The 27,082-nt window shown below is 49.6% G+C and overlaps 1 protein-coding gene across 4 annotated transcripts; it reads left to right on the top strand.

The window, feature by feature from the left end:
• Positions 1–240: 240 nt before the first annotated feature.
• MEOX1 (mesenchyme homeobox 1) lies at positions 241–20,226 on the top strand. Of its 4 annotated transcripts, none has more exons than XM_036883230.2 (4): positions 244–439; positions 793–1,123; positions 16,912–17,084; positions 18,233–20,226. In XM_036883230.2, exons 2-4 carry the CDS (start codon positions 1,000–1,002, stop codon positions 18,353–18,355), a joined length of 420 nt encoding a protein of 139 aa, XP_036739125.1. In that variant the 5' UTR covers positions 244–439; positions 793–999; the 3' UTR covers positions 18,356–20,226. The 4 variants fall into 4 exon arrangements, with proteins under 4 accessions (XP_036739124.2, XP_036739126.2, XP_036739125.1 ...); XM_057501568.1 differs by having other exon boundaries at positions 260–316; XM_036883229.2 differs by having other exon boundaries at positions 241–1,123.
• Positions 20,227–27,082: the final 6,856 nt, after the last annotated feature.

Raw genomic sequence — 27,082 nt, forward strand, 5'->3', positions numbered from 1 at the left:
ATTAAAGTAGTTGTATGTGTGTGCAGCTCTCTTTCCTTAAAATTAAAAAAAAATGCAGACAATGTTTCTTTAAAAGTCTCCATCTGCAAATCCCATTAGATGTGCATATAAGGTTTCTGATGATTAATAGTTGCCTGCTCGGGTTTTGGTTGGAGGGGATCGTGTGTGTGGGTTAACCCCTCCCTCTCCTCTCTCACGTTTCACTTAGAAATTTGTCACTCTCGCCCCACCGCAGGATTTAAAAGTGTGTCTCAGCAGCCCTGGTCCAGCCCTCTGCCGGCATTTGCTGTGGGCTCCAGGACATGCTCACCAGCTGGTGTGTCTGGGCCGGGACAGTGAAAATGTTTAGTGTCACTGGCGACAAATACATGCACAGGGGACCCCAATAGGCAGACTGGTGTGTCGTGGGGCAGGAAGCCAGGAGTGAAGCCCGACATAGGTGTGTGCACACACATATGTGTAGCCAGCTACGTGTGTGTGTACTTTAAGGAGATACTTTAATTTTGGTTTTTGTTTTGTTCCTGGGGTGAATTTTCTGTTGAACATTTTTCCCTCCTATTTAATTTTTTTTTTTTGCATTTAAAAAAATTTGAATATAAAAAGTATAAGAATCAAACCTTTGAAAAGACTGAGGTGTGCAGCAGACGGCAGATGGATCCTGTGGCCAGCAGCTGCATGAGGAGCCCCCACCCCCCGGCCCCTGTCTGGGGCTGCCTTCGAAATCCCCACTCCGAAGGCAGTGGGGCCTCAGGGCTACCCCACTGCCCGCCAACCCCGTTCTCCTTTCACCAGAAACCAGACTTCCCGGCGACAGCAGCAACGGTAACATATCCTGACTTCTCGGCCTCCTGCCTGGCAGCCGCCCCACACAGCCTGCCCCGGGAGGAGCGCATCTTCACTGAGCGGCACCCCGCCTTCCCGCAGCCCCCCGACTGGCACTTCCCTGTCTCCGAGGCCCGGCGCAGGCTCAACTCGGGCCCAGCTGGGGGCTCTAGGGGGATGGGGGCTAGCAGCCCAGGCCTGGTGGATGCCACAGGAGGCCCAGGTGAGGACTTCGAGGTCCTTGGGAGCGCTGCCAATGAGACGGAGAAGAAGTCAACCAGGCGGAGAAAGGAGAGTTCAGGTAGGTGGCTGAGGAGTAGCTGACCATTCCTTTACTGTGTGACCTTAGGGAAGGTTGCTTGCCTTCTCTGAGCCTGGCTACCCTGACCATGAATTGTGAATATGATCTAACCTACCTGAAGGCAGGAGTTACCTGTGGGGTTTCTTCTAGTCAGATTTCTAGGATTTTCTGGTGATGGGGATGGTGGTTGTGGCCCCAGCACTCCTGGGCCCCAGGAAGGATGTGCCAGCCAGAGAATGAAACAGGATCCAGAGAGATTTGGAGGTTCTATGGGACAGAGCCCCAGTGTAAGTTGGCAAGGGCTGGAGAGGAGTTTTCCTAGATCCAGGCTGCCTCTGGGCCATGCTTCTCCCCGCCATGCCCCAGCCAGCTCCAAATGGCTCCAGAGCCACAGGGTTTGCTCATTAGGGGAGTCAGTTGAGATGGAAGCTTGGAGGGCTAGGATGAAGACTGGGACCCCAAGCCCCTAGGTCTCCAGAGGCCAGAGAAAGCAGGCCTAGGCCTGGGATAAGGGAGGCAGGAGTGAGGGGAGATGGAGCTACTGAGAATCAAGGCACACTGACCCCAAGCTGTCACCCTGCTCAGCTGAGCCATGCCCAGGCCAATGGAGCAACTCGGCCTGCTGAGATCTGGGTGACTCCCAGGGAAGGACACCCCTCTGAGGCCCTCCTAAAGGATCACCGACTTCAGGGACAGTCGGAAGCAGGCCGCCAAGGGCAAGCACTGAACTTCAGGATGCAGTGAAAGCCCAACTCAGGGCTGGAGCCCCAGAGGGATGGAGCCCGCGTGCTCATTCAGATCCCAGCTGAAGTCCCTCTCCATCCCGGGGTGGGGACCTGTTGCTTTCTCATCTCCCCTGAGGGCTTCTCTGGCTTCCTCACCTCTCCTTCACCTCTTTTCTGGTTCCCTGTCCCCACCTTGCCCAGGACAAGGCAATGCCTGTACTTCCTGTGCTCACTACCCGCTATGTCCTGCTGACAGCTGCCCTGGGGGCAACATCCTTCTGTCTGAACCTATAGATGACCTTCTCATGGGGCTAACCAGGGGCAGGTAGAAAATGAGTGCCAACCAATGAGAATACTGTACTTTGCTTCACCAAGCCTTTTGCACAAGTTTCACAAACATCTTTGCCAAGCACTGGCCAAGGCCCTGGGGATGCAGAGAAGATTAAGGTGGTCTTACCCTGAAAGAGCTCAAACTGACAGGGAGGAGGGGAGGCCTGCAGATGCCTGTCTGGCCATGGATGTGTTATGATCGGGGAGGTTCAAGGTGCTATGGGAAACATCAATTAGCTCTTTTAAGTCTTACCAGGTTTCCAGGTCGTGTGTACAGCAGATCTGATTAGTATCTCAGTTCTGTATGTGTGGAAAGAAGAGATGGAAAGTTTGAGGGGAATGCTGCTAGGATAGAGTCAAATGAGAGTGAAACCTCACCTTGATTTACCAAGACCTTTCCTGGTTTTAGCCTTGAAAGTCCAGTGCCCCAGGAAACCCCTCAACCCCAGTGGTTACCAGACCCACTCTGTTCAGTACAGGAATCTTTATCACCCAGCTAGTTACTTGAGCCTTAACCCCTGATCACTAAGATTCTCTGGCGATGGGGACCGTGGCTGTGGCCCCATCACAGTGGGTTTGTCTTGTGAGCTGAATTCCAGATTCCTGGAGTTGGTTGTGAGCCTTACTCACCACTTTCCCCTTTCTTACAAAGCTGCTCTTTCCTGCTTCCTTCCCCTCCAGTTAAATCCAAAGGAAGACTCAATTACCTAGTTGGTTGATAGATTCCTGTGTTAAACAGAGAGCGGGTCTGACACCCCAGAGAAGGAAGCAAGCTAAAACCCTGGACTTTAGACCCCAAATCCCACACCCTTCAATAGATTTCAAGCACAGTGCTCATTTTGAAATATTTGGTCTCCATGCTTGAAGACACATTTCAATGTGCTCACAATGGACGATAATGACTACAGCCTTCCTGGTGGCTCAATAGAAGGGCCCTTTAAGCCCCAGCTGGTTAAATCCTGGACTATTCTTATCCCTGGCTGGAGATGTGCCCAGAATGGGGCACTCCCTGCCTCTTCTCTCCAAGGGACTCTCAGTGACTTGGCTCCATGCCTAGGTGAAGAGCTCGCCCTCCACTGTGCCTGCTACCATAGCGCCTCCCTCAGTGCCCATCTCTACCCTGGCTGCAAGCAGCCACCTTCCAGGAACTGGGAGCCAAGGAATTTGGAAGGCATGGGCAAAGCCAAGGGCTGGGCTTACGCAACATCGCTCTGTGTTTCAGCAAGACCCAGATGTGTCATCTTTCCTTTCGGCCAGGGGCCCTCGGCACTGTGTTAGGGACTAAACTCATACGCTAAGCAGCTGACCAAGAGCGCATGGACAACCTCTGCTGAATGCCCTGCACTCTTCATAGGGTCATCCTCTGGTCGAGGGAGAATCTCATCCAGGAGGAGCCCCAGGCTCTCCCCCGAGGCCCCCCCAGGAGCAGCGGCACTGGCTGCAGTCACATGAGGCAGAGCACAGCAAGCTGACTTTCATTCATTCTCTGGGGTACCAGACCCAGACATTTCTGTTCAGCACAGGAATCTTTTATCACCCAGCTAGTTGCTTGAGTCTTCCTTTGGAATTTAACTGGAGGGGAAGATTGGCTTTGTAAGAGCCTAAAGAAAGGGGAAAGTGGTGAGCAAGGCTCACAACCAACTCAGGAATCTGGAATTCAGCTCACAAGAGACAAAGACACAAGGAACCCCTACCACCAATCCTGGGTCACTGGGTGGATTCCCTAAACAATAACACTTTCTATATAGAGATGGTTAAGGGCAGTGATCCACGAGATTAATACTGTGTCTGGCCAGTTCAACAAATGGCAGCTATGAATGGTATTAGACCCGTATTTCCAGAACCAGCCTTTGCAACACAGTCTGACAAATATCCCTACAGAGTCAGCGGAATTGAATATTTCAAATACGTTGTCTCAGAAATTCCCGAGTCCGAGGTGTAAGATGTGAGAATTTCTGGGAACCATTCTTGGTCCTAAAATCCAGCTATCATCATTTAGGAGCTTGGAGCTCAGAGATCCGCTGGATTGGGGTTCGGTGTGAGTTGTGCATGGCAAATATGTCCTGTAGTGGCCAGCTGAGAAGGAAGCCCAGGCAACAGAAAGTTACCAAAATTTCGTTTCGAGAGGAAACGTTCTCTGCTCTCTGGCCTCCTTCCTCCGCCAGCCCCAGCCGCTTCCCGGTCACTCTGGAGGTGGAGCTGACTTGCTCCAGTAAATAATCAGGAAAGCGGGGCATCCCTGGCCCCCACCCGGAGCTCTTCTTTTGGGTCACAGCACAAAACTGATTTAGGAGACAGTGTGATGTTATCTTACCCCAACCGCTCCTACCCCAAGCAGTGGGTGTTAAAGACCCCTGCTGGCAGGGACAGCTGCGAGGCCACTGTTGTTTGCCCCCAATCTGTCGTTGCTACCGTGGTCGTCTTTAATTTATGGGAATGGAGGATTTCGCGGTGATTTCCTGACGGGGTTCAAGGGAAGGTCACGCGTGATCAGCCTGGCTGCAGGTGAATCTGATGGCCGGCCTGGAAGAGCCGCAGACTGGCGCTCTCACGTCCTGCCTCCGCCTACATCAGACCCGCTTTGTCCTCTCCTCCTTCGCGGCCAACCCTTGTGCCTCCCCAGGGCGCGTCCTTCCCGGATTTGTCCCCTACAAGATTTGATCTCCGCCTGCCCCTCTCCAACCACGTGAACTCTCTTCTATTTCGCTTGCAGTTTAAAAACCCTCCACAAATCCTACCTGCTCTCCCTCACAGGCCACCCCACCACCACTCCCGTGTCATAAGCCACCCAGTGCCCGTGCCTTGCAGACACACCTGCCCTCTCTGCCCGCACCCCACCCGTGCTGGAGCAGCCAATTCCCCTTGCTGCACTCTTCCCTTCCCCCTCTCTTCTGCCTACTGAGTCCTGCTTATTTTAACATCCAGCTGGAAAGCCACCCCCTCCAAGGATCCTGTCTTTTTTTTAAATGTATGACTCCACTTGTTCATAGCATCATTTCAACGAAAGCTATAGTTAAAAAGTTTTGAATTATAGTAGACGCTGGAACCTGTGCTATTTCCTAAACACAGCTTATAAATTAATAAAAGAGCTCTCCTGAGATTTCTTACCGAAGGACATCTTATATTTGAAATTCCCTTTTTTTATTATTACGGTCTAAACATACAACATAAAATTTACCATCATAACCATTTTAAGTGTACTGTACAGTAGTGTTAACTATAAGCACATTGCTGGGCAACAGATCTCTAGAACTTTTTCATCTTATAAAACTTTAGCTCTATATCCATCGAACAATAACTCCCCTTTGCCCCCTCCCACAGGCCTGAAAACCAGCGTTCTACTTTCTGTTTCTAAGACTTAGATTACTTTAGATACTTCGTATAAGTGGAATCCTGCAGTATCTGTCTTTTTGTGACTGCCTTATTTTACTTAGCATAAGGTCCTCAAGGTTCATCCATGCTGTAGCATATGACAGAATTTTCTTCTTTTTCTAAGGCTGAATAATATTCCATTGTATGAATATACCACATTTTCTTTATCTGTTTGTCTGTTAATGAACCGACACTTAGGTTGCCTTTACCTCTTGGCTATTATGAATAATTCTGCTGTGAGCACGAGTGAGCAAATATCTCTTCAAGATCCTGCCCATGAAATCTTTTGCATATATACCCAGAAGGAGAACTGCTGGATCATATGGTAATTTTATTTTTAATTTTTTGAGGAACTTCCATGCTCTTTTCTATAACTGCTGTGCCATTTTACAGTCCCACCACCAATAGTGTACAAAGTTTTCAATTTCTCCACATCCTCACCAATGCTTGTTGTTTTCTAGGAGGTTCTGGTGTGTTGTCTTTGTTATTGTTTTGATGGTGGCCCTCCTAAACAGATGTAAGATGGTATTTCATTGTAGTTTTGATTTACATTTCCTAATGATGGCTGATGTTGAGCATCTTTTCATATGCTTATTGGCTAATTATATCTTCTTTGGAGAAATGTCTTTTGAAGTTTGTCCATTTTTTAATTGGATTGTTTGACTTTTATTGTTGACTTATAGTTCTTTATATAGTTTGGATATTAACCCCATATTAGATATAGGATTTGCAAATATTTTCTCCCATTTTATATGTTGCCTTTTCATTCTGTTGATTGTTCTCTTTACTACATACAAGTTTTAAGTTTGATGTAGTCCCATTTGTCTATTTTTGCTTTTGTTGCCTGTGTTTTGGTGTCATATCCAAGAAATCATTGTCAAATCCAGTGTCACGAAGATATTCTCCATTTTTTTTCTATGAGCTTTATAGTTTTGGGTCTCACATTTAGGTCTTTAATCCATTTTGAGTTAAGTTTTTTATATGGTGTAAGGTAAAGGTCCAACCTCATTATTTTGCATGTGGATATCCAGTTTTCCCAACACCATTTGTTGAAGAGAATGTCTTTTCTTCATCATGTATCTTCGGCATCTTTGTTGAAGATCATTTGGCCATATGTGAGGGTTTACTTCTGGATATATATTCTTTTCCATTAGCTTATATGTCTGTCTTTATGCTAGTACCATACTGTTTTGATTACTGTAACTTTGTAATATGTTTTAAAATCAAATAATGTGAGGCCTCCATCTTTGTTTATCTTTCTCCAGATTTGGCTACGCAGGGTCCTTTGAGATTCCAAATTAATTTTAGGAAGATTTTTTCTTTTATTTTTTGTTGAAGTACAATTTACATCTAATATATTAGTTTCAGGTGTACAACAAAGCAATTCAACACTTGTATGCATTATGAAATGTTCACCATGATAAGTATAGTTACCATCTGTCACCATATAAAACTATTAGAATATTATTGATTATATTACCTATGTTGTACTATTTTTCATCCCCATGACTTATTTTATAACTGAAAGTTTATCATCTTAGTTCCCTTCTTAATCCCCTTCACCTATTTCACCTATTCCCCCCTCCCACAATCTTAGAGTGATTTTTTCTATCTTTGCAAAAAATGCCATTGAAATTTTAATAGAGATTGCATTGAATCTGTAGATCAGTTTGGATACTATGGACATTTTAATATCAAGTCTTCCAATCTATAGACACAGGATGTCTTTCCATTTATTGTGTCTTCTTTAGTGTCTTTCAGCAACTTTTTGTAGTTGTCAGTGTAGAAGTCTTTTTGCCTCCTTAGTTAAGCTTATTCTTAAGAATTTTATTCTTTTGATGCTATTGTAAATATAAATTATTGTAAATATAAATTGTTTTCTTAATCTCTCTCTCAGATTTTCATTGTTAGTATATAGAAATGCAACTGATTTTTGTTTTATTAAAGTATCATTGATATACAATCTTATGGTTTCACATAAACAGCACAGGGTTTCCACATTCACCCATATTATCAAGTCCCAACTCCCTCTATTGCAGTCACTGTCTATCAGTGTAGTTAAATGCTGTAAAGTCATTAATTGTCTTCTTAGTGCTATACTGCCTTCCCTGTGACCTACCTTTATTGCGATTGTGAATTATAGTGCCACTTAATCGCCTTCTCCTTCCCCACCCACCATTCCCAACTCCACCCCAAAGGTAACCACTAGTGCCTGTGAGTCTGAATGAAATCATTTGTTATTTGTCTTTCTCCACCTGGCTTATTTTACTGAGCATAATACCCTCTAGATCCATCATCCATGTTGTTGCAAATGGGAGGGTTTCTTTTCATTTTATGGCTGAATAATATTCCATTATGTATATGTACCACATCTTCTTTATCCATTCATCTATTGGACATTTAGGCTGAAATACAACTGATTTTCACATGTTGATTTTGTATCCTGCAACTTTGCTGAATTAGTTTATTAGTTCTAAGAGGTTTCTTGTGGTATCCTAAGGGTTTGCCAAATATAAGATAATGTTATCTGCAAACAGACCATTTTACTTCTTCTTTCAAATTTAGATGCCTTTTATTTCTTTTCTTGCCTTATTTCTCTGGCTAGGACTTCCAGTATTATGCTGAATAGAAATGTTGACAGTGGGCAACCTTGTCTTGTTGCTAATCTTAGATGAAAAGCTTTCAGTTTTTCACCAGGCAAGGTATTAGCTGTAAGATTTTCATATATGGTCTTTATTATGTTGAGATCATTTCCTTCTGCTTATAATTTGTTGAGTGTGCAAGAATCCTTTCTGGATCTCTCTCCCCACACCACAGAGTGTGCCTTGTTCATATCTCCCCTCCATTTTAGCATCAAGCCCCATCAGGCCTTGCATCCAGAGTTAGGTGCATATGGCTGCCTTTCTCCCTAAAACTGAAGTGCTTAGAGGACCAGAATGAGATCTGATTCACCTGTGCAACCTCCCTAGCACCTACTGAAACATTTGTGCACAGGAGGAGTTCACTCAATATCTGGTTAATAGCCTCTATTGCAGCCTGGCATTCATTCATTCATTTTCTCACCTACTCTCTGAGAGTGGCTCCACCACCTGGCATGAGGGTTTTCACCATGTGTGATATACTTCTGTAAAATCCATCAGGATTTTTACAGTCTCACTCATGAAAGAGTGTGCAGAGAGCCAGACTTCCATCATAAAACCAGCCCAGGGTCAGAGTGAGTGCTGGGGTCAGAAAGACTCATAAAGAGCCACATGCGGGCTGAGCTGACTCTGCAGGAATCTCCCACGGGGTACTAGGGGCAGCTCCCAAGTACCAGGGCCAGCACTGCTGGGAAACAAGTGGAGCTGCTGTGGCTGAGCAGTAGGATAGATCCACCAAGGGGGCACTTAGTGGAGTCCGGGCAGCTAGAGGGCTCAGCTGTCCCATGGACATGTGGCTGTATTCTCCAGGCTAGAGGAAAGGGCTCCTTTCTCCAATTTGCAGACAGGTCCCCAAGGGGCCAGAGTCTACCTGCCAAGCACTTTCCATGGCCTTGGTCCCTTCCCTCCACGGTGAGCCCTGCCTATGGGGCGTTGGGGGTGTCTCGGTCTGCTTGAGCTGCCATAACAAAATACCATAGACTTGGGGACTTCAAGGACAAACGTTTATTTTCTCACAGTTCTGGAAGCTGGAAGTTAAAGATCAGTGTGTGGGCAGGTTTAGTTTCTCCTGAGACTTCCCTCCTCAGCTTGCAAATGGCCGTCTTGTCACTGTGTCCTCATGTGTCTTTCCTCTGCACCTGGGCATCCCTGCTGCCTCTCTGTATGTCTAACCTTCTCTTCTTATAAAGACACCAGTCAGATTGGATTAAGGCCCACCCTAATGGCTTCGTTTTAACCAATCACCTCTTTAAATACCCAATCTCCAAATATAGTCATGTTCTGAGGTACTGGGGGCTAGGACTTCAACATATTATTTGGGGGAAAATAATTTAGCCCATAAACAGGGACAGTGACAAGGTTCTAGCAATGGCACAAATGCTCCAGTTAAAAAGCCCTTTGGTGAAAGCAACATCTCAGGAGAGAATGACCTCAGAGCTTTCCTAGCCCAGGGCTCCATTGGCCACTAGAGCTTTTCCACCCACAGCATTTTGTTTCTGGCCACAAGCAGATCCCTGCGTTCTTACCTCACACCCACAAGGAGAGATGAAGAAAGCGGAGACAGTTTTAGGAATGAACCTCTAAAGCAGCAGGCTATTTGACCGAAGGAAAGAAGGTGGTGATGAAATAAATGGACAACCTCTGTGAGTGTCACCTGGGTTGCTAGAGCGAAGCTGAGTACCACGCTGGCTGATCTCATCCCCACCCCTACCCACCTCTGTGGGCCACAGCCTAGTAGTAGGGGTGGGGGAAAGGGGTGGAGAGGAGTCAGGGACTAATGTTAAGTGCACAAACAGGGAGGACTTGGTTCCAGTCCTGAATCTATCCTCCTGTCTGTGTGAACTCTGCAAGTCCCGAGTCCCTGTCTCCTCCTCTGTAAAATGAAGGAAACAGTACCTTGCTCATCAGGTTGCTGTGGGACTCCACGAGATCATAGCCAGCACTTGGTAACCCCTGAATCCATTTTTCCCAGACCTACAAATAAACACGCTTCTGTTTGCAAAGTCTTCCCTGATCCTGGCTGCATCCCAGGCTGCCCATGCTCGAAGCCCAGCTGGGCAGTGACCCAAGCTCAGAGGGAGCCCTTGCTGCCTGCCTCTGCGGGCTCACTGCTCCAGGATCGCTGCGGTGCTGGGCGGGGTGTGGTTTGAGGTACCCACAGGAGCTGTGGCCCCTCTCGTCCCAAATCCAACCCCAGAACCTCCAGTGAGAACGAAGCCTTAGGGTCTGGAGCAGCCAGTGTGGGATGAGAGACAGGAACTCCACACTCTTTCAACGGCCTCCTGGTTAGAGCTCCTCCTTCTCCTCCTCTACAAACAGATCAGGGCCCCAAGCAGGACCTCAGGCTTTGGCCATTATCTGAACCCACCCTGTGCCTGAGCTGCTCAGACCCCGCTCAGATACAGTCTGGAAGTTCTGGAGAGAGTCAGTACCCACCGAGGCAGCAGGATTCTGACCAGCTTCTGAAGATGTGGGGGTCCACAGAGTTCATGGTCCTGAGAAGGTCGCTTAAGGGAACGTCCCAGCCCTGCCTGCTGCCCTGCCAGTCGAGGGGCTTAGGCCTCCCCTCCCACTCCCCACTCCTCTTTCTCTGGCTTGACTAAATCTGGGCACCTGGGCCCAGGGAGTTGGGGATGATCCCAGAGACAGAGCAGCCTTTTCTTTCTGAAGGGCAGGCCTGGAGGCTCCCTGCAGACCCCTGGAGCCAGCCCCTTCCCCCAGTGCCCTCTCTGCTCACTGGATGGGGCTTCCCTGGCCTTAGGCCAGGATTCCACTACCCTCACCACCAGCCTTTTGTATTTCATATTTTTCCATTTTCCTTGACCACAATGGGGCCTGGGATCTGAAGCCCACGCCTCCTTTGGTGACAGCTGAGGGTGACATCTGAAACTTTTAACACAAACAAAACCCAGAGCTGCCCATGCCTCCCCCAACCCGTCTCTGGAGCGTGCTGCTGCTCCCACCTCTCACTTCCACTGCCCTCTTCCCCCTTCATTTCCCTGCTCCTCTCTTCCACAGTCCCCACACCCCCTCTCATCTCTCCATCCCTTCCATGCTCCTCACCGTCACCCATCCTCACTGCCCCACCCCAGCTGGGACTCTCAGCACAGACCACTGTGGCATCAGGCATTCCCATTCCAGAAGAATCTGCTTCTCTCCCAGAAAACATGCCCTGAATTCCCCAGCCCCACTGCTGGGCTCCTCAAAAAGGCTGGGAGCCTACCTGGCCTCTTTAAGCACCTGCGGGGAAGGCCAGGACAGTGAGGTGGGCGGGGCCCAGTGACAAAGGCAGGCCAGGGGAGGTCCTGCGTGCAAGTGCCTGACTGGTCCTGGGCTGGCTCCATTCATGTCTTGTCTATTTTGACTGGCTTCGGCTCCTCCTGAAGTTGAACTAACAAGGACTGCAAAGGTCTGTACCCTGAGAGTCCAGGAAGCCACAGACACCGTTTTCAGAGTCTTTGCCAAGGTCTCACTGACATCCTGTCCCTAATATCCCCTCCCTCTCCATCCCCAGGGAGTCCCAGGGAAAAGTCCTGCACCCAGACACAGACACTGTCTCTGGAGTGAGGACAGCCTCATGCGCATCGCCCCCAAGTACAGCGTGACATGTTGGCTATGGCCCTGGACTCTCCGGAGGCCTTTCAGCAAGCTCTTTAGTCTCTGGGTCTTAATTTCCTCATCTGTTCAATGGACTAATGTGTACCTGCCTTACCTCACGGAATAATTAAGAGGATATAATAGGTTGCAGTCAGTATGTGGAAACAGCTTCTTATCAAGGGAATCTGGGTTCCAGGGCCAATTCTGCCACTAACTTGCTGTGTCTTTAGGCAAGTCTCCTACCCACTCCAGATTCACCTACCTGTTAACTGAAAAGGTGGCCTGAGATCATCTTGAATTCTTCCAGCTCTACTATTCGATGATTCATGGTACATATGAAAGCCCAAAAGAAGTTTATCTCTGGGGGAAAGAAATCCATTGTCAACCGCAAGGTGCTATTTGAATATTTGAATACGGGCATGTGGCTTTCTATCTGGTCTTAGATAGAAATTTATGTAAAATGGGTGTGAGAGTTGGAGAGCAGAGAGACCAGCCTCCAAAAAGGTGTGCTTCCCAGAGTCTGTCTGAACCTCCTTGTAGCTCTGATAGAGCTGTCTGCTAACTTTAGGAAGGCCTGCCAAAAGTGACAGCTGTTTATGAAATAATTTACCTCAGGTGGTGTAAAAGCTCAGTAGAAACCGCAATCACACACACATACTGTTTGCATTTACCTGGGCACTGCCAACTCCTCCATCAGGGCCCTGCTCTCTAGGTGGGCTGTGCAGGAGCTGGGGCTGGGGCTGGGGCAGCTCCTCCTCAACCACGAAGGTGGCCCACTGAGCACCAGCCTCCTCCCCCTCCAGTCCTAGAAGAGGCCTCAGCTGCAGGACTCTGAGACAGAAGCAGGACCAGGAGGGCTGTGGTATGGTTCTGACTGGTGCTGGTTACTGAGCCTGGAACCATGGGCCCCCGGAAGGCTGAAGCAAGAGCGGCCAATGGCCATGGACCCAGATCCCAGCAGACACATAGACACATAGAAAAGTAGTGGAGAAGGGAAGATAGTGCAAGACAGACACTTAAAAGGCATCACTTTACACAGCTCTGGAGACGGGATGCTTTGACGAACAGTCTCTAACCTTCACATTGTATCACGTCTCCTACCTCACCTCCAGGAGAACCTCTTCTGATAGTTCTTTCAAACAGAGTCACAGCTGCATGCCGGGCACTGTACTAGGTGTTAACACACCATTCCCCATCCCATTTTACCTACTCAGCAGCCTTCTGATCACAGTGGGTGCAGCTGTTCTTGTTTTGCAAATGAGGAAACTGAAGCACAGAAACTTAAGAGACTTGCTCTTAAGTCAGAGAGCTCTTTCTCAGAGCCAGCTAAGGTCCAGGTTCTCCAGGAGGTCCTTAGATGCCTCTGCAAACACACTCATCTTGGGCAGGAAGCTAAGCATGTCAGAAGGAGAGAGAAAATCCCCAGCAGAGCCCTAATCTTTGGATAGATGACCATGTGAAGCCTGGGGAGAACCTTGGGACAGGGCACACAGCAAGACCCCAGATCTGACTGAAGGAAGGACCTAGGGGCCAAGATAAGAATATTTGAAACTGGAAGGGGTCTCAAGTTCAAGCTGAAGGGTTCTTAACAGAAGAGGAAGTAGGGAGGGGAGAAGAAGAGGGTATCAGGGCTATATATTGGGAGAGGACTCTGACACCAGTTCCCCTGGGGAAAAGAAAACCCTGCCCAATCCCAGACTTCTACACACAGGGAAACTGAGGTCCAGAGATTGAGGGAGGCACTGCAATAAAGAACAAGAAGTACAGGAAGTGTAGTCTCTTAGGATCGAACCATCCTGGGTGTAGCACATGAACTGTGTACATGGGCCAGCAGACTGAACACCTCTGGCCAGAAATGGCATGAATGTGCTCAGAATTTTTCTTTTTCCATCTTGATGAAAATGTTGCAGAACAAAGAGCCATAACTTCCACTTCAGTGTTCATTGCTAGCTTCCTGTACTTCTGGTCCTTTGGTCGTTTCTAGCAGTGATGAAAGTTCCTCCCTGTCTGGGAAGCTGAGGGACAAGTGTCCTCCTGGTGTCTGTACTCCACCTTCTTCGGCAGTTGTTGCCCAAGGTTCACACAGTGGCTCAGACACTTAGTTCCCAGCTCAGGCTTCTTTGTCCCATTTCCTCTTCCTTCCCATCTGGAGGCCCCAGTGCCTACATCAGGACAATAAGAGGAGAGGAGAGGTGGATGGTAAGGGACTTGGCTTGGCTGACAATGGTGAGCTGCTCACATAACCAGTCCAAGACCAACTCAAGGGGTTGTCTCCCTACCTCACTGTGTCTCTCAGGAAGAATGTGCAGAACTGTGTGCAGTGGGGGGAGATTGTTTTCCAGGATTCCATAGCACACCAGTGCAGACCTAAGCAGGCCTGGGAGAAAGGGTGTGTGTGTAGAGGTGGGGTGGAGAATGGGGCCCCAGGAGCCCTGGAAGTGGAGACACGCAGAGCTGCTATGGTCTAGGCCCAGCCCAGAGCCAGCCAGATAGATGCAAGCTGGAGAAACTGACTCTGGGGTTGATGGCCACAGCTCTGGGCAGGTGGATCTGAGTTTGAATCTCAGGTCTGCTGCCCCAAAGCTGCCCAGCACATTGGGCAAGTTCCTGGGCCTCTCTGAGGCTGCTCTGTCTACTGAGAAGGATTTGGCAAGTACCTCCAAGTGCCAGGTACAGTAGCAAGTGAAAAAAAGCAGTTGCATCCCTGGGGAGAGAGAGCTACTAATCAAATCATCACAAATCCATGACAGTGCTAAAGGGGACAGTAATGGTAGCTACCAGGTGTGCTGTGCAGGGAGGTAAAAAGCATCTAAGTACATGGGAGACTTGAACGCAGCTGTTGTTAGCCCAGCTCCTCAGATGGCATCAGGTGGAGTTGAAGAATGGGAAGAGTACTTTATATTTGTACAGCGCTTTGAGGTTTTAAAAACATTTCCACACGCATTAGTTTGTGCAGGCCTCCCACTAACCCTGGGAAGTAGGTGCTTTATTTTCCCCAATTTATTGATGAGGCAAACGAAGCCCAGAGAGGTTAAGTGACTTCCTCAAAGGCTCCAGCGAGATCAGGTGCCAAACCTTGGCGCAAGCAGTCTGTGTTTTACATTCCCTCGGCTGCTAAAAGGAAGGGCTGGGGGCCCCTTTGAGCCCTGCGACAGGAGCGGGTGGAAATGAGCCGGGTCTCCCCGCTTCCCTCTCGCGGGCCGGGCTGTGCTCCGGGAAGGCCGTCCCTCCGCTGCGTGACCGCCCCTCCCTCCCGGGCCCGCGGCGGCCAAGGCCGGAGGACTCCTGGGGGACCCCAGCCGGGGCTGCGCGTCCTTCCCTTCCAGTCCATGCTGCGCTTCCGGAGGGGTCTGGGTTGGCCTTCTCCGGCCGGGAGGCAGGGGCGCCGGGCAGGCAGCCCGGGCCGGAGAACGCGTCCCCTTCCTGCCCCCAGGCGCGCGCAGGCAGCGGGGCGACGGCGCCGTGGTCCCTACCGCGCGGGCATTGGGAGCCCGGGAGGAGGGTCCCCTCCGCCTTCTCGGGTTCTCGCCACCGTGGAGCCCACTCGTCCTCCAGCGGGGGCGCGGGGAGCTGGCAGACGGCGCCCAAATCGCTTTACCCGGCGCCTCCCCGCCCCCCGGCCCTGCTCCCGGCTCCCTACGGCGTGGCGCGGGGGCGCAGGACGTGGAAACTGACCACAGGGGCACTGAATACAAAGCAGAAGGAAGTGCTGACAAGGAAACCGGCGGGCCCAGCTGGAACGCGGGGTTGACCGGGGCCCCCACATTCCAGCCCTGCTCCGCAATTTGGCTGCTTAGCGGGGAGTGGGGGGGCTTCCCTGCCTTTTCCCACCCGGTCAAAAACCCCACGCCCAGCGCCCTCCACCCCGCAGGTCAGTTTAGACTTGGCTCGAGTACAGAGAATCTCCCTGCAACACACCCAACCAGATGCGGAGGGGGTCATGGAGGGGACAGGGGTTGGGGAGCAGCTTTCAGTAATGCACCCGACACTGAGCCATGGCCTCCAGGTCTGCAAAACAAAGACAAAGAAGTGAAAGCTAAATTTTAGAGCCCCGCATGAAAAATGGTTCCTGTAGGCATTCATGGCCACATGGCAGCATTGTTAACTGTGTAGATGGGTTGGTCTCTTTCCTGTGCACCTCTCCACCCACCACCACATGTGGAAGTAGAGCCACAGTTTCCCCTGCCCAGGACATAATGATACAGTACCTTTTGAGTCCCTTGCGTTTGTACAGCACTCTACAGTTTGTAATTATTTCCTACATGTATTTCATTTGAACAGTGGGTGAGTCAATCTGCTTGGGTTTGCCATTCGCTGGCTGGCTGAACTGGGTGATGTTGGACAACTTGCTTAACTTCTCTGTGCTTAGCCTTCTGGTCTTCAAAATGGGGCTAGATTGAGCCCCTGCTTTGTCTACCAGCCTTCTTCAAGGATGAACTTTTCCGGATTTGGCCCTTCCGGTGCTAAAGGGGGAAAGAAGCTTAAAGCAACTCTTCTCAATTTACTGCACAAAACTCTCCAGGGAATCTTGCTAAAGCAGATGCTGATTCGGTAGGTCTCAGGTGGGGCCTGCGATCCTGCAAGTCTGATCGAGCCCCTGGCCACCTACCCTTTAGTACTGAGGTCTCAGAGCAGTGGTTTGTAAACCTGACCTTGCATCAGAAGCACATAGGAGACTTGTTAAAACAGATCGTTGGGCCCCACCCCCGGAGTTTCTGATTCAGGAGGTTTGCATTTCTCACCGCTCTCAGGTAATGCTGATGTCACTGAGGACAAGGAATCTCTGTTTAGAGCATCTTGCACCCACAAGCTTACACCTAGTAACTAATGTCAAGTTGGGGGTAGGCTGGGTAGCAGAGGTCACTAAATGGCCAAGGGCAGCTTCCTGTGCTCTGGGAATAAGAAAAGTGGTGGGGTGGGCAGAACCTGAACTTGAGACCCAAAAAGCTTCCCAATTCCCAGGGAGTTAAAACGCTAGCAGGAATGATAAAGGGACAGTGTGGTTTCTCTTAACATCCATTAAAAATAAGAGAGTCAGAACAGGCTGCACTGGTGCCTTAGGACAAAAGAAGGAACCAAGCCCCCTGTGGCTCACATTGTTCTGTGCGGGGCCCTCTCTCCCCAGACAACCGGGAGAGCCGAGGGAAGCTGGAGGGCGGCAGCAAGGCCCGCAAGGAGAGGACGGCCTTCACCAAGGAGCAGCTGCGGGAGCTGGAGGCCGAGTTTGCTCATCATAACTACCTGACCCGGCTCCGGAGATACGAGATCGCAGTGAACCTGGACCTCTCCGAGCGGCAGGTGCGGCCCAGGGGTCCCTCCTCTTCTGGCCACCATTCCTTCCTCAGCTCTCTGATTTCCTCCCTTTCCTCCCCACCATTCCTGAACCTTCTCCTTTTTCATCTCCCTCTGCCCCAGTCCAGTGGTTCTCAACTGGCTGTACCTGAGAATCACCTGTGGAGATTTTAATAGCACTGGTGTCTGGTCTCCACCCCTAGAGATTGTTTTCATTGCTCTGGGATGGAGTCCAGGCATCAGAATTTTTCAAAGGTGTCCCAGGCGATTCTTATGTGCCACAGAGTTGAAACCACTGATCTGATTGTTACCAAATTTGAGCAAGCATTGGAGTCACCTAGGCCCCTATTTAAAATGCAGACTCTGGAACTCGGGAGAACGATTTTGCATTAATACTGAATGGGACTGGGAATCTGCATTTCTAATAAGTTCTCCAGGTGATTCGGATGTACAGCTGGCTCCCTGGCACACTATGAGAAAACCTTCCCAGCCCTTTGTTTTGGGCTCTCCATCAGAGCATTCCACCCAACCCATGCTCTGGCATGGAGTACAATATAATATAATATTGATAATATTTGATAGTCGATCACACAGCTAGAGTGCAGGCTTTAGAATCATAAAACTTAGATTGAAGTCCTGCCTCTACCACTTCCTAGCCCTGTGAACTGTGAACATGTCTCCTAACCTCTCTGGGTCTCCATCTGTAAAACAGGGTCAGAACCCTACCCTGCAGGTAGTATTGAAACTCAGGTGAGGGAGCATACAGACCTAAGCTGGAAAATGCTTATAAATGTGCCTAAGGATGAGGCTGGTGATCGTCTGCTCCCAGAACCTTGGGTAATAGAAGCCAGAGCATGAGGGTGTTGGCACAGGAGGGGAGGGGCATGTGAAAGGGGGTGGAGCCAATGCAGAGTGACTTTCAGAACCCATTCCAATGTCGGGCTTTCTTTATCTGGAGGAGCTATATTTGCCCCTGGACACATTGGTGTGCGCCCCCTTTGGTCTCGATTCCTGTAGCCTTTGGAGGAGTGGGAGGGGCAAGCAGAGCTTGGACCTGGGCTCCCTGGAGCTGCACCCTGGCAGCCTTGAGCATCAATATGGGGAGGTGTCACACCTGCCTTGAAGTGACCGGGCTCCTCTGTTTCATCCATCAGGTCAAAGTGTGGTTCCAGAACCGAAGGATGAAGTGGAAGCGTGTGAAGGGGGGCCAGCCCATCTCCCCTCATGGGCAGGACCCTGAAGATGGGGACTCCACAGCCTCTCCAAGTTCAGAGTGAGATTCTCCATGGCGAAAAAAGGACCAAAGACTGAGCCCCTTACCCAAAAACCCATACCCCAATCCTACCTTCATCTTCTCCCAACCACCTCATGGCTCTTCTCTACATCTTGCAGTGACTCTTGGATATGAAACTGCCCGGCATTCTGGGAGCCTTGAATCTTCCCAGAAAGTTCTGCCTAACACTGCTCTGCCTGAGCATCCCCTCCTCCAGGGTCTTTGCTTCCCACAGTTTTCATGGGATGATACAGCAGCCCGACTGGACCCGAGTCAATCTGGGGAACAGCTACAGGGACACTACCATTCAGCATCTCTTGGCTGCTGTCCACAGCTCCTCCTACCACCTTCCTTTATACCAGCCAGGCCTGCCAGGTCTGGACACCACCTGGCCCGCTGGGATAAGAGCCTTGGGTTCACTCATAAAAGCAAATGCTCCGAAAGAAAGGAAATGACTCACACACTCACGCACTCTCACACACACATACACACACGACCACCTTTCTGGGCCCTGTATCTGAGGCTTTGGGGCGTTCAGTTGTCCCAAAACCCCAGGGAGGAGGGCTGAGGACAGAAATTCAGCTGCTACAAATGAGAAACCAGTCCCTGTCTCCAAATTTGTGGGCTGAGTGGGCAAGTTTATGAGCACTGGCTGGAAGAAGACAGTTGGGAAGACAGCCTGGTGGAGGTCTGAGAATGGACCCAGGACAGCATCTGCTTCTTCAGAACCAATTCAGGGATACAACTGGGACGGCTGAGCAGAGCCCCAGAACAACAGAGCAGCTCTTCCTTTTAATCTACTATTTCTGGATTAAAAACCTTGCAGATGCTCACATTGTTGAGCTGGGGGCTGGGATGTATTCTCTGTGTTCTGAGGATGGAGAGATCACACGAGGGCAGCTAGAACGTGGCACCCCAGAATGGAAGTTCCTCCAGCTGCAGCGTCCTGCGCTCTCAAGGGACTCTGCCCGCAAATGGCAACAAAAAGCCAGTCCCTCTTTCTCCATGGGATGCGTTCGAGCTCCTTTCATGTGTTCCACAAATGCTGTTACGATGGAAGGAGCTGCTAAGGTTATGTGTGTGCCAGATCTTCTGGGGCCAAAGATGGGACTGACAGCCAAAGAGCCCGGGGAGGCCAAAGCCGTGGAAAGGGACCCACTGCCTGCCTCAGTTCTCTGTCTCCCAACACCAGCTGGTGTTGCAGAGGGAGGTCAGCAAAAGTTTGGAGCTTTTGTGTGTAGATTTAATCATCGCATGTGGAAAAGAACCCTACCTCCACATCCTAAAAGGACAAACGCTGTGGGAAATGATTGCCAAATGAGATGGCTGGTTTGAGCACCTGTAATTTTTTCAAAAGCATGTTTCATGTATTTTCTTAAATTACATCCAGTTAACAGTACAAGGTCAATTCGCTTAGCAAGAACACTCTTGGAAAAAATAAAATCAATAAAAAAGCAAAGTTCCTAGGCCTTTTTCCTTGAAGAGCTAAGAACCACAGCTCTGTATGCAGTCCACAGATGCTTGTGTAACGACTGGCCAGACAATGTCTAGAAGCAACCAAGAAAGGGAAGAAATCTCTAGACCAAGGTACCTCCTTTGGATTCTTCAAAATGGGGTACAAATATAGTCTTAAAAAAACCTATTTTCCCCCCCATGCAATTGCTCTGTCTTCATTTCCCTTTACAATTTTAACTTGCAGTTTCCCTAAGCTATGGCTTATCAAATAGTCTAAGTTCTGTAAACAAAAGATAAATTCTCTTGTCAATAAAGCAATCTTGACCATAAACTGCCCCTACTTTTTAAATTCAAAGTTTGGAGGGTTTGTTTTTCAGAGTAAAACAATACACACCTATAATAATAAAAATGAGGAAAGAAAAACTGTCCTAAATTCTATGTCTTTTTAATTAAAAAAGATTTGTCTCACCAAGATGTCAACAATGGACAAATAAGGACTGGCTAGAGAGAGGGGAGGGAAGGAGCCAGGAGAGGGGACCTGGCCCCGGGTTTGGCACTGAGCCCGTCTGGGACTGGTATGGACAGTGACCAGAAATGACGTCAGTAGCAGCTGGCAGAGGAAAGCAGACCCACCAAAATCAAGGTGCCAAAGGGAAGGTTCAGATTCAAGGCCAAGCATAACTGACACCCTTAGGCACTCTGACTCTCCCTCCTAGCCCAGCTCCCATGGCTTCAGGGGCCATCAACCTCTCCGGGCTTTCCTTGTCTGTCTAGAAAGGTCCTTCTCTGCCTCCCAGGCACACCTGTTTTTCAGTGCTTTTACCTTCACTGCTGGTTCCCAAGCTTTCCTCTTTCTGCCGCTGCCTTCCTCTTCACCCTACCCAGATGATCCCATCTACCTCCGTTTACTGTGTTGTGGTAAAGTACACATAACATTTTAACCATTTTTAAGTGTCCAGTTCTGTGGTATTAAGTGCTTAAGGTGCCACTATCCCTCTTCCCGACATTTTCATTTTCCCAGCCTGTAGCTCTGCACCCATTCAAAACATAACTCCTCCTTTCTATCCACCTACTTATCTATGGTGTTTACTCTATGTTGGGCCCTGTTCTAAGTGCTTTACATGTAGCAATTAGGTTAATTCTCTTAACAATCCTAAAAGGTAATCCTAGTGTTCCTGTTTCACAAAGGATGAAACCAAAGCTGAGAGCTGAATAAGCCCCCAAGGCTTTATCTAGAAGCTGTGGTAGGCACAGGACTGGGCCCAACTATCTCCCTCCTCCAAGAAGGGAATGCGGCTCCCTGACATTGCATGTCCTGTACCTCCCGCGGAAGGATTATACTTCCCACCTCATTGACGTCAGGCTTGTCCGTGTGACTGGCTTTGGCCCATAGAATATGAGCAGAAGTGCTGGGCACCCATCTAAGCAGAAGTTTGGGAGTCATCCCGTGGCTCTGCCATAGAACTTCTCCCTCTCCATGAGGCTAAGATGTGGACTCTGCCCTTAGCCTGGGCTCCAGAATGAGAAAGACATGGAACAGAGCCAAAGCTGACCCAAAACCTTCATATATGTTGGTGAAGATATGAAAGTTGGTTACTGTAAGCCACTGGGATTTGGGGCCATTTGTCACTGCTGTACCGCCTCGTGAAAACGGACCGGTGATGAAGCTGGGATTTGAATCCAGGCTTTCTGGCACCTGATCTAGGAACTTTGGTTTTTATATTCTGCTTCCCACTACCCTTTGCCCCCTGGATGACAGCACGCATCCCAAACTCAAAACATCTGAAGGGGCAATCTCTATTAACCTGATTTTCTGAATTCTGTATTCTGAGCCCTCTATTTTAGTTGGCAACCCACCCACTCACTCATCCTAGAAACCTGGGTTACGTTGTTGATACCTGTTTGCAGAACCAGAATTTCCAGGTCCTGCTTATTTCACGTTCTATGTAGATATTTCTCATACCCACTGCAGTCTTTGTCTTCCCACCACCACTTTTGTTCAGGCTGTCAACATCTTTCCCTGAATTAAAGCCTCCAGCAGCTCTCCTTCCTTCTGATCTGAGGGTCCTCAGAGTCCATCCCCTAGAGTAATCACAATCAAACACAAACACACACACAAAATCCAACCTTGTCACCCCAACTTAAAATCTATAACCTACAAAATAAAGTTCAAAACCCTTCACAGGCGTCCAAGGTTCCCATGCTCTGGCCCCTGTCTCCCCCTACAACCTCATCCCACCACCTCCTGCCACAACTCTGTGCTCCAGTAATACCAAGCCATTCACCCTTCCGTGTACACACACCAGCCCTGCATATGATTTCTCTCCTACGTTCCCTTGCTTATTTCCTTCTGTTTGGAACACTACCAGATCTGGACCCTGCAAGAATTTAAGCACTCTAGGAGCCCTTAAAGGGACAAATGAAAAGAAACACAGAAGAAGTTTTGACATGTAAATATGGCTAACTAATCTTCAACAGTAGCCTGATGCCTGACATCAGGCAGCAACATTAGCCAGTTCCTAAAATCAATAGAAAAAAAATCTCTTTCAATGTGAGAATTTTAATTTCCCCAATAAATACAGTTAATAAGCCCATAGGGAGAGTCTGTTGGTGAAATTAAAGGCACATGCACACATCAGTTGAGTGTTTCCTGGGTTCTTTTGGACGCTCCGGGCACGCCTCCCAGTCTTCAGAATTGGCATTTGATTGACCAGCGCTGGGTGAATGGTAGCTGCGACCAACTGCTCCTCAAGTTGTTAAAAATGCTCAGCTTCACCTCAGCTGCAAAGCTGTACAAGAGAAGCAAGGCCACCCACTGGTGACTCCCTGATGTGAACCAGTGACTGGTGGCTTGGTAGGAATCCAAACCACCAAGAATCCCCAGACAGTAACTTCTCAGTAATGGGACTCTCTGTCCTTGAGAGAGCAACAAGGATGAGCAAATGTGTGGTGCCCTTTGGAGAGAGGCAGAGAGATGAGAGAGGGATGAGGTGAGCCGAGAATCCATTTCCAAGGGAAAGGGCCCAGGAGGACCCAGGACTTCAGAAATCTACCCACCTCCCTGGGCCAGGACCTGGAAATGACAGCTCTTCTATTCCAAGAAAGGAATGGGTATCAGGCAGGGATCCACTCTTTCCTATCTGTAGCCCCAAAGTGCCACAGTTCCAGTAACCAGGGGAGCTCATGGGGGGTGGCTGTCTTTCCTTCTATTAAGTGGAAACGTTTTCCATGAAGACCTATATATTCCCCAGCCAGGCAGACAGGCCTGTGCTGGCTGATCCCTTACAATCACTAAAGCAGCAAGTGCCGACTGTGTCCTCTCTTGGCCACCACAACACTGGGCTCTCACCATGTTCTTTGTCTTGCTGGTCGCACTTTCTCCGTCCATTGACCTCAAGCCCTGAACAGACCTCTTCACAAATACCTCAAATCCATGCACTTCTCCAATGCCACCATCATCTGTGGCCACTACTGTCCTTTATCTCTGTCGTCTCGCCTTGTATATTTGCCTTTATGGCTGTTATGCAATATATAATTCTTTTCTTTGTTGTCCACTTACTCATTTGTAGTCTGAATTCCAAGCTGGAGGGAAATAAACGGGAAGTGTTTCTCTGACCATTTTATTCCCAGCTATTAACATGATGCCTGGCATATAATAAATGCTCAATAGATAGTTATTGCATGGATGGACAGATAGACGGGTGGGTGGTGGGATGGGTGTACGAAGGAATTGCTAAATTAGTGGTATCACCTGGCTTCTCAGCTCACAAGTGCCCATTGCTGGTCACATGGACCACAGAGGGGAAGCTCCAGCCCAGAAGCTGGTTAGACTGGCTGACGTGATGCAGTCAGGCCTTCAAGGACCTAGTCTGGCAGGCCAGGCCCTTGACCAAAAGAGGGCCATTGGGTATGCATTCTGTTTCTATGGTCCAGAAGAACTGACTTTGATCCTGGCCATAGGACCAAGATTCTCTGTCACTCACATCCCTACTCCCAGCGCTGAATCCTGTCTGTAGTCCAAATGAGCCTCTGCCCTTTTACCTGCAGTTGGCAAAGAAATAGCGCCCACGGCCTGACCACTGTCAAGAGCAAGACTCAGAGGCCTGACTGATAAGAGGTTTGTGAGCCTCTCATGCATGTCTCCGAGGGCGATGCTTAATAGCTTGAAAGTGACATCAGGGTCGGGACTGACATCCGATTGAACAGAAAGAGACATGACCTAACTCGTCTCTCACCATGGGCCTGGCTGAGAGAGCCTCTTTTTATTAATTTCCTAACCGGAGCTGCTGGCTCAGGACTCCAGCCTGTCCCCAGAGCTGGGGCTCACAGCTGGGCTTAACTCCAGCCTTACTGAGCAGGGAACAGGCCCAGCCAGGTCTGAGAGCCCCTTGAAGGGCAGCTGCCATGGAATTTGTGCTCATCTTGGCCAGAGCCGGAAGGCAGGTCTTTTGCACCATCCAGCATATTCACCATGCTTTGAGAAAATCCAGCAGGGCAAATTCAAAGTCTCTAAACAATTCCCCGTGGTACAGAAGAAAACTTACTGCAGACTTCCATCAAGCTGCAGGCTTCCCCAGTGCCTGCGAAGGATGGTTTTATTTGCATTTTTAAAAATGATTTAAAACCAGTTTTCCAGGAACACAAATCCTGTCTAAAGCAACGGCACACCTGGCTGGAGAGCTGCAGGCCTGTGTCTGAGCGCCTGGTGGGGCCACGCTCTCTTCAGGTTGTTTCCTTTTCATATTCTCTGCATTGCAGGAGGAGAACTCCCTTGCTCCTCATCACCATTCCTCCCCCAGCTCCCACCATACACACGCGCATGCACACACACACACACACGCACACACACTTCAGTTACTGACAGACTGAGGTTCCAGCACACACTCTGCCCATGAATTGGCTGTGTGATTTCCATCAAGTCATTTAACTTTTCTGAGCCTAGTTTCTTCATCCCAGTGGCCTGCACAAGTTGTGTAGCTTGAGAACATTTGGTGAAAAGTGCTTCTACAAAGTAGAAATCATATTTTACTGACAGGCTGTTGGGAAGACTAGATTCATTCATTCATTCACCAAAAATCTTTCTTGTGTGCCAACCGTGTGTTAGGTCCTGGGCATGGTGAGTAGAGACAGAGCTAGCCTATATTGAGAACAACGGGGTCAGATCTGCAGAGCACCTACCACAGCACCTGGCTCAGAGTGAGCCCTCAGGAAGGTGGGATTCTCTCTCTCTCTCTCTCCATCTCTCTCTCTGTCTCACCCCCCCCCCACACACACACACCACATACCCCATGTTCTAGATAGAGTTTTCTTCTCCTTCTACAGAGAGGCTGCAGCCCAGTGACAACAAACTCACAGAGCAATGAGAAGGAGGCCCAGGTATTAGCATTTGCTCTCCTACTCATTTGATGTGTGACTTTAAGTAAGCCATTCACCCTCTCTGGGCCAATTTCCTGACTATAAAAACAGAGCATTCAAATACTTTGCTCTACCTTGAGTGCAAAAGATAACAGATACTATAGGCAAAACATTTTAAAAGCATCAAGTTATACAGACAAGAAGTACTGCTGAGAGGCAGTAGGGAATAATGACCAAGATCAAGGACCTGGAGGATGCTGGGTCCAAATTTGCTTCTGAGGTTAGTGGAACCCATCCACCCACTTCCACACTGAGGCCACACACAACAGTCCCCAGTGTACCGCATGATAGTGATTCAGCTATGAAAGTATCCTCCCCCCAGCACACACACACTCACCAGAGGAGGCATCACTCAGATCCTGACCAAGGGGCCTAGGACCTGGCGAGCAGCAGCCTTTTCAGAGGTCCCTCTGGGAGAGAATCGGAAAGTGGACGCCCAGCGCACTGTTTGACCATGTTCTCCTAGGAAGCCTTACAGTGGCTCTCAGCCCCATACTCATCTCTCACCAGCCTGTCTCCCATTGGTACCACCTCCACGGACACCTTCCTTTCCCAGAATGTTCAACACATGAAAGATCTAGAGGAGGGGAATGCTGCCTCTTCCCAGCAGCCTGCCCTGAAGGCAGCCTGGCCAGCTGACACGTCCCCTCCAGAAGATGAGACCAAGGGCTGGCGGCCATGCTTTTTCTGAGAGAGGGCAGGGGCCTCCGGTTCCCTTAAAATGCCCTTTCGTCCTTAGCCACTACCACTTCGTGTTTTCCTCAACCTCCTCTCCCCTGAACGACCTCAGGAGAAGTCATTCCAGAGTCCGGAGGGCCTGAGAGGACTGCTGGGAGGGTGGGGGCCTCTGGGGCCGCCAAGGCCTGTGAGGCTGGGGTACCCCTCGGCCAGGACCAGAATGTTTATGCTCAAGAATCTGTGGCCCTTCTGGGGGCCCATCTGCAGGATGCAGAGCCTTCGTCCCCCAAATCCTCTCTGTGCACCCCTGATGGATCTCTGTGGAGCAGATGCCAGGACGGAGGAGTAGGACACAATGCCCCTCTTTGTTGGGGGGATCTGGGCCGGCAGTCATGGGAGGAAATCAGACAGTGCTCCTGACAGCAGGCTCTGTCTAGGGTGTCTGTGAAATATGGGCCAGAGGGGCTCCTTCCCAAGACCAGTTCACGGCTGCCGACCACCCCTACCCCCACCACAGGCAAAGAGGACACCGCCTGTTTGGGGAGAGAAATGATCTATGACACCCAACTTCCTTTCCTCCTCCCCTGAGGGGCTTAAGGGAGCTCTGAGGGCTCAAGGGAGCCATGGTTGCTCCTGGGAGGTGTGGATGTACATGTGTGTGCACATGGGTGCATGGGTGTGAGTGTTGTGCATCTGTTCATCCCATGGCCAGCGGACAGAGTTCAAAATGCTGCACCCCCCCACCCAAAACAAACAAAATGCTGGCCAAGATGGCTTCCTCTTTCAGCATCCCAGCCTTTGCCCCGACCAGTATGAGGGCCCTTAGGACCTAGGGCCTAAACAAACTTATTTAGAGAGTCATGCTGTGAGGGGAAGGGGGAGCAGCTTACTGAGCCTCTGCCCTCTGATTTTCTCCTCCAAGGAGCCACCTCCTGTGTAGGAACTGTTTTCAAAATGAACACTGCTCCTGCCTCAGGGAGGCCGGGGAAGGTTCCCAAGCCAGCCTTGGGCCTGTGAGTCTCCTATGGCCCCTGAGCCATTTGTCTTCAAGGGAGGAAATGGGAGGAGGTTCCCACCCACCCACCTCCTTTGCGGCCTGCCAGGACACCACATCTGGGCCACAGCTGGCTGCCGAGCTGCCCTTACAGGCCTGCTCCAAGGGAAAAGAAGACAGAGAGCTGTC

The sequence above is a fragment of the Manis pentadactyla genome, chromosome 4 (genome assembly GCF_030020395.1).
Source record: "Manis pentadactyla isolate mManPen7 chromosome 4, mManPen7.hap1, whole genome shotgun sequence".
NCBI lineage: Eukaryota > Metazoa > Chordata > Mammalia > Pholidota > Manidae > Manis > Manis pentadactyla.